The 12,672-nt window shown below is 47.4% G+C and overlaps 1 protein-coding gene across 3 annotated transcripts in view; it reads right to left on the minus strand.

The window, feature by feature from the left end:
- Positions 1 to 12,672, minus strand: part of EPHX2 (epoxide hydrolase 2) — a 113,434-nt gene that overhangs the window by 83,834 nt on the left and 16,928 nt on the right. For all 3 annotated transcript variants that reach the window (XM_073335538.2, XM_073335537.2, XM_073335539.2), the window contains exons 2-7: positions 11,625 to 11,709; positions 10,916 to 11,075; positions 7,702 to 7,892; positions 7,294 to 7,416; positions 3,874 to 3,948; positions 3,222 to 3,317 (exon numbers count right to left, since the gene is read on the minus strand). In XM_073335538.2, the coding sequence (XP_073191639.1) occupies positions 3,222 to 3,317; positions 3,874 to 3,948; positions 7,294 to 7,416; positions 7,702 to 7,892; positions 10,916 to 11,075; positions 11,625 to 11,709 (730 nt within the window). The remainder of the gene's footprint in view (positions 1 to 3,221; positions 3,318 to 3,873; positions 3,949 to 7,293; positions 7,417 to 7,701; positions 7,893 to 10,915; positions 11,076 to 11,624; positions 11,710 to 12,672) is intronic.

Raw genomic sequence — 12,672 nt, forward strand, 5'->3', positions numbered from 1 at the left:
AGTCCCCTGCACTCAAGGCAGAACTATGCAATAACTAGATCATCCCCGACAGGTGTTTGTCTGATTTGTTCATTAAAACCTCCAATGATCCCTAAGCAAATTTATTCCAGTGCTTAACCACCCTAACATCCAACCTAAACTGCCCTTGCTGCAATTTAAGCCAATTGCTTCTTGTCCTATCCTCAGAGGATAAGAAGAACAATCTCTCTTCCTCCTCCTTGTAACAACTTGTTATGTACTTGAAAACTGTGATCATGTCCCGCCTCAGACTTCTCTTCTCCAGACTAAACAAACCCATTTTTTTCAATCTTCTCCCACAGATCGTGTTTTCTAGACCTTTAATCATTTTTGTTGCTCTTCTCTGGACTTTCTCCAGTTTGTCCACATCTTTCCTGAAACATGGCACCCAGAACTGGACACAATACTCCAGCTGAGACCTAATCAATGTGGAGTAGAGCAGAAGAATGACTTCTTGTGTCTTGCTTACAGCACTCCTGCTAATACATCCCAGAATGATGTTTCTTTTTTGCAATAGTGTTAAACTATTGATTCATATTTAGCTTGTCATGCACGATGACCCCCAGATCCCTTTCCACAGTACTCCTTCCTAGGCAGTCATTTTCCATTTTGTATGTGTGCAACTGATTGTTCCTCCCGAAGTGGAGTACTTTGCATTTGTCCTTATTGAATTTCATCCTATTTACTTCAGACCATTTCTCCAATTTGTCTAGATCATTTTGAATTTTAATCCTAAACGCCAAAGAACTTGCAACCCCTCCCAGCTTGGTATCATCTGCAAAAGTGTACTCTCTATGCCATTATCTAAATCATTGATGAAGATATTGAACAGAATCAGAGCCAAAATTGATCCATGTGGGACCCCACTCGTTATGTCCTTCCAGCATGACTGTGAACCACTGATGATTACTCTCTGGGAACGGTTTTCCAACCAGTTATGCACTCATCTTATAGTAGCTCCATCTAGGTTATATTTCCCTAGTTTGTTTATGAGAAGGTCATGCGAGACAGTATCAAAAGCCTTACTAAAGTCAAGATATACCACATCTACCGCTTCCCCCATCTACAAGGCTTGTTACCTTGTCAAAGAAAACTATTAGGTTGGTTTGACGTGATGTGTTCTGGACAAATTCATGGTGACCTATTTATCACTATCTTCTAGGCGTTCGGAAATTGATTATTTGCTCTATTATCTTTCCCGGTACTAAAGTTAAGCTGGCTGGTCTGTAATTCCCTGGGTTGTTCTTATTCCCCTTTTATGATTGGCACCATATTTGCCCTTTTCCAGTCTGCTGGAATCTCTCCGGTCTTCCATGACTTTTCAAAGATTATCACTAATATCTCAGATACCTCCTCAGTCAGCTCCTTGAGTATTCTAGGATGCATTTCATCAGGCCCTGGTGACTTGAAGACATCTACCTTGTCTAAGTAATTTTTAACTTCCTCTTTCCCTATTTTAACCTCTGATCCTACCCCCTTTTCATTGGTATTCACTATGCTAGATGTCCAATTGCTACTAACCTTTTGGTGAAAACTGAAACAAAAAATGTAATTTAGAACTTCTGCCATTTCCACATTTTCTGTTATTGTTTTTCCCCCTCATTGAGTAACGGGCCTACCCTGTCCTTGGTCTTTGCCTTGCTTCTAATGTAGCTGTAGAATGTTTTCTTGTTATTCTTTATGTCTCTAGCTAGTTTGATCTCGTTTTGTGCCTTGGCCTTTCTAATTTTGTCCCTACATAATTGTGATAGTTGTTTATATTGATCCTTAGTGAACAAACTCTTCAGGATTGGACTGGTGGGGTACGTTGCAGGTCACAAGTGGGAGAGGTGGGAAATCAGTGAGAGAGGTACGGAGCCCAGACAGGCTATAACAGGGGGCTGCAGAGCAGGACTGAGGTGCTGCAACAGGGTGGCTTGACCCTTCAGGGCCGGAGGGCCTGGAGCTAGCCAACCTTGCTCACTAAAGTGGCCCTGCTGGATCGGACCAGTTAATTACCTATCAAGGGCAGCAGCTGGCTGCAGTGAAGGGGGAAGCTCAGGAAAACTGCAGAACTTACGAGAGGCTCCTGCAGGGAAGACCCCAGTACCAGGCGGTTTGGAAGTCAGAGCCAGAAACCTGAGGCTCCAGCCAGCTAGGACCTGTGAGCGGCCTGCCAAAGCAGGAAGGGCTCCAGGCAGGAAGGCGTGGGAGGAGGGTGTGGCTGACAGGAGAAGAAAGCCACGCCAGACCCTGGAACTGGCGGCTTCGGGTGGAGCAGCCTGGGACAGAGGGAGAGCTCCCTGTGTGGCAGATCAACCAGGGCCAGGTCTGAACTCTTGGGTTACCATGGTGGCCTTGGGCCCCTGAGGACTGTGGGAATCACTTGTGTTAAGCCAGCCCCGGGTGAGGCGTGGTCAGCCACAAGAGACTGTGTGGAGTTTAAGAGACCCAACATGAGAGCTCACAGAGGCAGCAGGGTACCTGCGAAGCGAGCGCTGGCCACAAGGGGCTGCTACAGGTGGCCCAGCAGAGCTGAGTGTAGGCCCCAGGCTGGAATAGCAGTGTGGGGAGATAGGGCAGAAGCGAGGGGCCAAGCGGAGAGAACAAGGTAGTGCCCTGCAGCACTCAGCACTATGCCTTCGCTTGCTGCTCCCAGCCCCTCTCGGGAAGCAGGCAGGTCACTGAACACCTAGAGCTGTGTGCCAAGACTGTCACGCAGCAGATCTCATTGCGGCTTCAGTCCAAATCATGTGCTCAGGGGACTTCCCACCAACACCCGGTAATTACCACCTGCCGGAGCATTGCTGTCCAGGACAGTCTGTTATTGCTCTGAGTCTGGCCAGGGCAAGTTCCTCAGGTCTCTGAGCTGACCGAAGGCAGGGGGGGGAAGCGCGGTTGCCATCACGGCCCAGCCGATCAGTCATTTCAGCAGAGCAGGAGGGGCTGGGAGAGGGAAGGAAGAGGTGACAGAGATGGAGGGAGGAGCTCTAGATTGCATATGGAAGAGGGCGATGGGAGACATACCAGGAATGAGGTGGAGTCAGAAGTGGCCTCCACCCCTCGCCATACAGTCACACAAGTGTGAGAGCCCCCACAAGTCCCCCCTTATTTCTTATCACAGAAGGCCACACTCCGGCGTAACAAATCGCCACAAGATGCTGCACAGAGGTGGATGATAACACACAGCACCGCTGCCAGCCATTAGCCTGGCTTGGCATTACCTGGTACCTCCAGGAGAACCAGGATTCAGGGAAGCCATGGCAGAGGCACACCACTGGGCCATTCCCCATCTCGACAAAATGCAGCTGGACTCCAGGCTAGAGGGAAGAACAGACAAAGAGCACAAGTTTATTCCCTGCCCCACAGTCCTTCCCCGCCCCACAGTCCTTCCTCCTCCGTTTTACCTGCAGCGGTTACACCCCACCCCCTTGCTGCGTGCTGGCATACGGAAGCCGGCCACAGCGCCTGGCACTTGGGTCATCGGCCATCCAGAACCTTAGCCCCTGGCTGTAAACATTTCCCACCTTCCCGTAGCCTGGCCTATTCTGCAGCAGAGACCAGACCAGTGCTCTCTCTGGTCCGGTTTTAAAGGATTTGACTTCCGGCCTGGCCCTCAGGAAACAGTCTCACATGGTCAAAAAACATCCCCCCGTGTAAAGTCTCTATCTGCCTTACTTGAATTTCAGCCCATTGCTGTTAAACACCACACACTGTGACCCGACCCTCGATATAGCTCCTCTCCCTCCATGGCACCAACACCCTTCAGATGTATGAAGAGTGCCATCACTGGATACTTATGGCCCTCAACACCATAGTACTGGGAACCTTCACTACCAAGATGGCTTTCCCAACACACTGTTTGTTACAGCCTACCTTGATTGGCACATAACCATGGGTCAGGTTCACTGGGTCACACGCAACTGGCTGAGTCTCTTCACGGCCAAGAAGCTACATGGTGAATAAAGAAAGTTCTCAGTTCTATCCCAGACACCCCCACTGCCAGTGATGGTGCCCAGCAACTCAGTGGCCACAGGCTGTTTGCACCAGATAACTTTCTACTGCTCAGCCAGCCTTCTAAACCAGCCCCACCCTCTTTGGGAAGCTTCCTTCATTCAAAATGGCCATAGCTCATTAGGCGTCTAGCTCAGGGTTTCTCAAACCACCCCCTTCTGACCACAAAAATTACTACACAACCCCAGGAGGGAGGACCAAAGCCTGAGCCCACCCGAGCCCCACCACTCCAAATGTGGGGACAAAGCCCAAGCCTGAGCCCCGGGTGAGGGGACTGAAGGCCAAGCCCCGCCGCCCTATACCCCAGCAAGCTTAACATCAGCCCTGGCGACCCATGTTGGGGTCCCACTGCAAATCTAGCCGTTTGCCCATGTTATGAAAACCCCAAGTGATCAGGCAAGACTGGCAGTATCTGCAGAAGAGAGAACCCAGACTGGCTAAGACAACCCTTGGCGGGGCTGCATGACGGAGTCCAGGGCTGGGCGAGCAGTACCGGAGTGCTCTCACAGCCGAGGGAAGAGGAATCGGCCTTACTCATCCAATGCCATTATTCCTTGTCAGTTCTGAATGGAAACAGGCCAGGAGGCAGCTTTCAGATCCAGAGGCCACCCAGCAAGCTCAGGCGGGAGGTACTGATTTCAGTTCCTCTCCGATTAAGGGGATTAAATTAATTCACGGCTTTAAACATAAATACCTACACTAAGGGGAAAAGCACGGGAAGGAAGACTGCATGCATCTCTAGGTGTTACATGCACGTTGTAGAACCCAAGGTACACCTGTTAGAGCTCCCCAAGCCCTGTTAAGGGTGAGGATTCCCTGAGAAGGGAGAGAGGAGAACTGTAAAAGCAAGCAATAAAACAAGATTTCCACGCCACTGTAGTACACCAAGGATACTACTTGGTCTCTTACTTCCAGTGCTTGGTCTTTTGGGGAGACCATCAATGAGGAGGGCCAAATTGGCACTAACTTTGGTGGTGGTTTGCATGACATGGGCACCTGCCATTGTAGGAAACACAATGAAACACATGGTTTGTTTTTTGTGGTAACCTAAGCTACCAGTCAGCTACCCAGTGGTGGTAGCTGCCAGTCAGGTCTGGATTGGAGCTTGTGACCTATAGGAAAAAGGCTTTGTGCTCAACCACCAATCCTTCGAACTATCCATTTCCACTCAAGTACATACACCAATGCTAGGCACCCAAATGAAAAGCCATTGGGCACCTAGAGCCTTATTTGGGCAGCTCGGATGGGATTTTCCAAAAGGTACATTGCTTCTTTAGCAGCACAAGTCCCATGACTGTCAGCCGGATACTTTTAAGTCACTTGGATGCTGCTGAAAATCTCACCCCTACCAACCACCTTATGTCAGGCACCTCCACAGCTCTCCGCTACGTTACAAGACAGACTAAAAATCTTTTAAAATCGTAATTGCTACTATTTGTACTACTGTAGTGCCTAGAAACTCTAATCGTGGATCAGCGCCCCTCTGCGCTAGGTGCTGTACAAAGATACAGGCTGTAAACTCTCTGGGGCAAAGATCAAGTTTAAGACAAGAAACAACAGGCAGATACAGCAAACGGGTAGTGGGGAGCACAAGGGAACAATGAGAATACCAGTCAAGCAGTGGTCACAGCACACCCGCTGCCTAACTTTTTGGGTTTAAAATATTCTGCCAGTTTTGATCGTCAAAGAATTTACACCCCCAATGCGGATTTTTGCCTCAGCATGGTATTAGCAACCTAATCGCAAACATTTAACACTTGTGAGATGCTTTGAGATCTATGGAAGAAAAGCATCACATGTAAGTGATACGTACTTTCACATAAGTGGAACAGCCTTAAAACTAATGTTGTGTGCAGTTGTTGTAGCCATGTTGGTTAAAGGATAAGACAGACACAAGGTGGGTGAGGAAATATATTTTATTGGGCCAACGTCTGTAAGTGAAAGAGAAACTTTTGAGCTCTAAAGCTTGTCGTCTCTTTCACCACAGAAGTTGGCCCAATAAACTATACCTCACCCACCTTGTGTGTGATAAAATAAAGGTCAGAGTGACAGTGCACTTCTGCACAGCAAAGTCCAGCCTCTACTAACATAGCTCGGTGAACCATTAACCACGCCAGACAACTCTCCCAAGGGTGAGAGAAAGGGTAGAAGCTATAAGGAACCCTCTGTAGGGAGATGGGAGAGGAGCTGCGTACAACAGAGCCGACGTTACAACAGGTCAGGAAGAAGGAGTCTTGGCAGATGGCAGGCTCTGCAAGGTATTAACCTATGAGCAAGAGAAGCGTGGAAAGCTTCACTCAGGCTCTGCAGGTGGTAACATGATCTGCTTGTGATTAAATAAGCCAACATTAGTCAAACACTGCAAAAGGTGAGAAAGGCTGAGTAGAATTACAATCACTAGGCACCTTAGCGAAGGAGAAACCACCTCTTAGTACTGATCCTCAGGGCACCACACTATTAACCGCCTTCCGTGCTCATTAAAGTCTCACTCTGGTTCCTAGCTGACAGTTCTTAATCCATTACAGGGCTTTACCTCCTTATCAGATCCACCTGTGGGACTTTTGAAATTAATTGTATCTGCCAGTTCTTTTGACAGCCTCCTCTATCTTGCTACCTCTTCTACAGAATTCTAACCGATTAGAGCAGCAGGATTAACCCTTCCATGACTTCCTCCCGTTTTATTACATTCACCCAGGTGCATCGTAACGGAACCATGTTCTGCTCTCACTCTGGATTGACAGAGGCGTTAGTAACGCCATCACTACACCTGAGTTACTCTGGATTGACAGTGGCATAACTGACAGCCCAATTTGGCCCTCTGTCTCTAACAGAGACGGGCGAAATGAGGGGATTTTTACTTTCGGGCAGCCTCATCTGATCTGGGTTTCGTTTTTGCCAAGTCAGGAGTGATCTAGACCTGGGCTCAATTTGACCGGAACCCTGAAAGGACAAGCCCATGACATTTCAGCCTAAAGGTACAATATGCAAGGGATTCTGAGTCCGCGAACAAAAACAGGCCTTGGAATAAAATCAGCATCACAACCACACTTATAGCATCCCTCAGAAAAACAATGTACAGTGCAGGGTCAAGAGAGCCACTCTATGGAAATTTTGCTCTAAATTATAGTACGCTAGGCAAGAGCAGGAGTCCCTATCTACAATAGGGTTAGGATATTTCTACAGCACCCAGCTTTGTGGTATCTAAACTCTGAACTATGTATTCTGTCCAGAGGAAGGAGACAGTAAATACACAGATGCATATCGCACTTAGCCACTAGATACCTGAATTCCACACAAGTCCTGCAGTTCCTTCAGGGCAGCATCAGTGTCCTTGACAAGGATGGTGGCTATTCCCATTTCCCGGGCTGGCTTTAAGTTAGCTCCAATGTCATCCAGAAAAATAACCTGAATTCAGGAGAGATTCAGAACCTGGGGTCAGTCAAGGAAGAGGAGAGTTTTGGGGAGAATGGGGGGGAAGGGGACGTTGCTGTGATTCCCCAGTGATTTGGGCCAAGAGATTTTCACATCAGTGTCTACTGATTTTGGGTGCCCAACTTGAGAAGCCCTGGTTCACAGCCAACAGGTGTGCCCAGCACTTTCTGAAAGCCAGGCCCCATGCCTATGTCTAGTTGGGTCGCTTTGGGCAGTCTTTGCCATTGTCCCTAAACTAGAAGCAAGTTGCGCCTTCACCTCCTGCGGTTTCGCCTTCAGCACGCCCAGTGCATACTCGTAAATTCGAGGGTCCGGCTTCTTCAGACCGATGCGACAAGACTCGATCACCAGATCAAAATGTCTCTTCAGCAGAGAGAGCGTGAGAGCTGTGAGGTGTCTGTGAGGGCTGTCATCTATCCAGTTATTTGTGAGCACACACGTCCTGAACCCTGTAACGGGACAGATGATTAAATGGGTTGAGGGGCTATTCCGACTGGGAACGATTAAGGAGAATCCTTTTCTTTCCATCACCCAGCTGTCTATCAGCAATTACACATCTTATATCTGTATGTCCACTTTAACCACAGAGGATCTCAAAGAGCTTTACAAACGAAGGTCCCAACTTTGTGAGGCTCTACTCATTCAAGGTGTCTAACTCCTGAAGTCAGGAGGGACCATTCGAGTGACGACTCCCTGTTGAGCAAAGGGTGCACAATCAAGACCTTCTAACACCACCCAGTCAAGTAATCCTGTTCAGAAATTTACCAAGTTCCATCTTAAAGTCAGGTAGGTTGTTAGATGAAGAGCACAACGCTTCTGTTATACAACAGTTTGGGACAGGAAGTGAAGACAAATCCCATGTCCCAGTGAGACTGTTGGTGGAATTTAGGTAGGCAGAATGGAATCTGGCCACCATCAGAGGTTTCTGCTTCTGGCCACTGGGTTGAAGAAATTGGCAGGACTTCATTTTGGGAGACCGAACAGTCCGTCTAAGGTAGCCGCTCCATGCAGATTTGGATGCAGTCTCTTTCTAAGGCGGTGGTTCGGTTGCTCAGGTCTCTTTGGCCTAGTCCCAACTGAGGATTGGGTTTTTCTGTTTGTTTCCAATAAATCCAGCTGCTCCCAGGATTAATGAAAACCAGGTCTGATCCAAAGCCTATTTAAGTCAGTGGGACTCTTTCCCCTGAAGCCAACAGGCTTTGGGTCAGGCTCATAGTAACTATAATTTCCCCCTCCTCTGGAGTTAATGCCCTCCAAAGCGACACAGTGTTACAGAGATTGCTAGACTGTTTAGTTAATTGTTGTTGGCTTGGTGACAGCATGCCTGATTTATTTGGTAATAACGCACAGAGAAAATATCTAATTAGTCAAGTGGTGGTAAGTAAATATCAGGGAAGTACTTTGAAAATAAAGAGCCACATCTAAGCCTCACGATTTCATTGGTTAGAGGATTTGGAATGGTTTGCTGATGAGTGATGGCTATCTGCTGCTGCCAGAGATCAACGGCAACCAGCGCTTTGGGAAGGGTGCGCCATGGGAATTCAGGATACATTTGGGCCAGGGATGGAACATTATTATGTAAAGTAATGCACACTGGAAAAAATAACCCCAACTATACATACAATATGATGGGGGCTAAATTTAGCTACAACTAATCAGGAGAAAGATCTTGGAGTCATCGTGGATAGTTCTCTGAAGACGTCCACGCAGCGTGCAGCGGCAGTCAAAAAAGCAAACGGGATGTTAGGAATCATTAAAAAAGGGAGAGAGAGTAAGACGGAGAGTATCTTATTGCCCTTATATAAATCCATGGTACGCCCACATCTTGAATACGGCGTACAGATATGGTCTCCTCATCTCAAAAAAGATATACTGGCATTAGAAAAGGTTCAGAGAAGGGCAACTAAAATGATGAGGAGTTTAGAACGGGTCCCATGTGAGGAGAGATTAAAGAGGCTAGGACTTTTCAGCTTGGAAAAAAGGAGACTAAGGGGGGATATGATAGAGATGTATAAAGTCATGAGTGGTGTGGAGAAAGTGAAAAAGGAAAAGTTATTTACTTGTTCCCGTAATATAAGAACTAGGGGGCACCAAATTAAATGAATGGGCAGCAAGTTTAAAACAAATAAAAGGAAGTTCTTCTTCACACAGCGCACAGTCAACCTGTGGAACTCCTTGCCTGAGGAGGTGGTGAAGGCTAGGACTATAACAGGGTTTAAAAGAGAAATGGATAAATTCATGGAGGCTAAGTCCATTAATGGCTATTAGCCAGGATGGGTAAGGAATGGTGTCCCTAGCCTCTGTTTGTCAGAGGGTGGAGATGGATGGCAGGAGATCACTTGATCATTACCTGTTAGGTTCACTCCCTCTGGGGGCACCTAGCATTGGCCACTGTCGGTAGACAGGACACAGGGCTGGATGGACCTTTGGTCTGACCCAGTATTGCCATTCTTATGTACTTATGAACAGCCACGGTCAGAAAGGTAACAGGCACAGCTATGCATTTATAGGGAATAGAGCTCTACTGAGAGACACGTTCTCTGGGAACGGATGGCAATCCAAGCGAGACAAGATGAACCCAGATGAGACACAAGCCATCAGTTCAGGGGAGGCAGGGTGTAGGGTTATTAGTGATGAGAGAGAGGACGGATTGCTGGAAGCAGCAAGTGTTTAGGAGGGATTAGGAAGAGAACCACCTGCGTGATGGCAAAGGAGGGCAGCATGGCAGAAAGACCAGGAAGGAAATGAAAGTCAGTGAGGGGAATGGGAAGAGCACAAGGAACAGGATGGGGTTTGGGGCGATGGGGGGGAAATGAGAGCAGAGATCCAGATGGGAACAACGTTGCTAAGACCATTTTTCAACATGGTTATTCTCCATTGTGGTTGAGCAACACCCAACACGGGAGGGACTGTGCTGGTCCAAACCCTCCTATGGGGTGACCACCAGTTAGCCTGCAGCACGGTTGCTGTACCACTGTCAGGGACAAACATTGGGGTGGAGTACAAATCCACAAGACAGCCACACAAACTCTAGCATGGGCAAGCCAGAGATTCTGCCTGCATTGCCTTCAAAGTTCAAAGTTGCCTTCAAGATGCAAGTCAAAGACTAACTGCACTAAAAAGAGTCCTTGGAGAAATATTGGCAATCAAATACAGTGGGTCTATGGAAGGAAGAAAACTGGATCTAGTCTTCACTGCAAACATTAGCCAGGTTTAAACATGGTTTTAGTCCAAGCAATTTCTGTCCACAGTGGCAAGAAGTAAGCTCATTTCCTAACCACATTTTAACCTAGTGACATACCAGGCTTGAGACATGGTCCTTCAGTGTATCTATGAACCTATTTTTTCTGTCCACACAGGCAAAGAGAAACTCTTTGGTAACAAGAACGGGCCAGGATCGCACCTGAACGTGGTTACTGGTGTAGCATAGCTGGGAGGGAAGGAATGCTAACAGCAAGTAGCCATCACTTACCATTGTTCCTGAGAGTTACAGCAGCTTGCAGAATAGCAGTACTGAGCTTTCCTTGTGTCATAATATCCTCAAAGACCTGTGCTATGGAGAACTTCTCCGGGAGCAAAACCCCTGAGGAGGCAGCAAACCTCTTGCAATCCTCTTCCAGCTCAGAAACCAGCTTAAAAACACAGAGTTCCCATCACCCAAAGGAGATCAAGTTATATGTCAACACAAAATGAGGAAGTCACTAAAAACTCTGAGTCCCGTCAATACATACGCTCCGCATTAACTATTTCCTAATGAAGTTTAAGGGTTACCAATAAGCTAGTATTAAAGACCCCTCTCCCCCAGGAAGCAGGAATGAAAGGACTTAGCCCGAAGGTATAGAGAAACCAAGTACATTGTGTTTTAGATCTAATTAAATAGCATTGGACATAAGCCAAGTAATTAATCTACCACTGGTGGAGGCTATTTCTCATGGTGAAATTGCCAAGCTATAGCAGATTTAAGCTCATCCTGAGGCCAGACTAGCTAAGCGTGAAAGTGCAAAGTTACCGCTGTCAAGATTCAAACCTAGCCCCTTCGTGGCCCAAAGGCAATAGCTTCACCAGGTGAGCCAAGAAGAAACCTTGTCTTGGCAGGACATCTGCACAGCTTGTGTCCAACACATGTCGTGCCCTGCCCATCTGCTCAACTCTCTCAGCGCTCAGCTGAGATGATCTCTTACCTGAGATACAGTGATCTCTCCTCTCATTGCTCTGGCATAGGGACCACTGGGGCCTGCTCCAACAATGACATTTTGCAAAAAGTTCCTAAAAATGAGAGGAAACCATCAGAGGAGTGAAGTAACCATCAGAGGAGTGAAGTAACCATCAGAGGAGTGAAGTAACCATCAGAGGAGTGAAGTAACCATCAGAGGAGTGAAGTTTTGGAATAGCCTTCCGAGGGAAGTAGTGGGGGCAAAAGATCTATCTTGCTTTAAGATTAAACTCGATAAGTTTATGGAGGAGATGGTATGATGGGATAACATGGTTTTGGTATTTAAATATTCATGGTAAATAGGCCCAATGGCCTGTGATGGGTTTTTAGATGGGGTAAGATCCAAGTTACCCGGGAAAGAATTTTCTGTAGTATCTGGCTGATGAATTTTGCCCATATGCTCAGGGTTTAGCTGATCGCCATATTTGGGGTCGGGAAGGAATTTTCCTCCAGGGCAGATTGGAAGGCCCTGGAGGTTTTTCGCCTTCCTCTGTAGCATGGGCCACGGGTCACTTGCTGGAGGATTCTCTGCTCCTTGAGGTCTTCAAACTACAATTTGAGGACTTCAATAGCACAGATATAGGTGTGAGGTCTTTTTTAGGAGTGGTGGGTGAAATTCTGTGGCCTGCATTGTGCAGGAGGTCAGACTAGATGATCATAATGGTCCCTTCTGACCTAAATATCTATGAATCTATCTATGAATCTATGAATGAATACGTTACAGTAAGGAACGAACAAGCAGCAACTGGCTCCAGGCTGCTGCTGTCAAGTTACAACTTCCTGCAAGACAAGGACCGAGCACTGTCCATACACGGGCCGGAACGCATTCAGCAGTTCAGTTCTATTCTAAAGAGGGACTGCCAAGAAAGCTTCTCACTCCCCATGGATCTTTGATTCATCGAGTGGGGGAAACGTTTTTTCCTTTGTCTCCTGTTGACACTGCAGAGTGCTGAGAGAGAAAGCCGCATATTACTCTCCTTACGCACCATCTACCCATTGGTCCCGCAAGCCACAGA

The sequence above is a fragment of the Lepidochelys kempii genome, chromosome 3 (assembly GCF_965140285.1).
Source record: "Lepidochelys kempii isolate rLepKem1 chromosome 3, rLepKem1.hap1, whole genome shotgun sequence".
Classification (NCBI taxonomy): Eukaryota; Metazoa; Chordata; order Testudines; family Cheloniidae; genus Lepidochelys; species Lepidochelys kempii.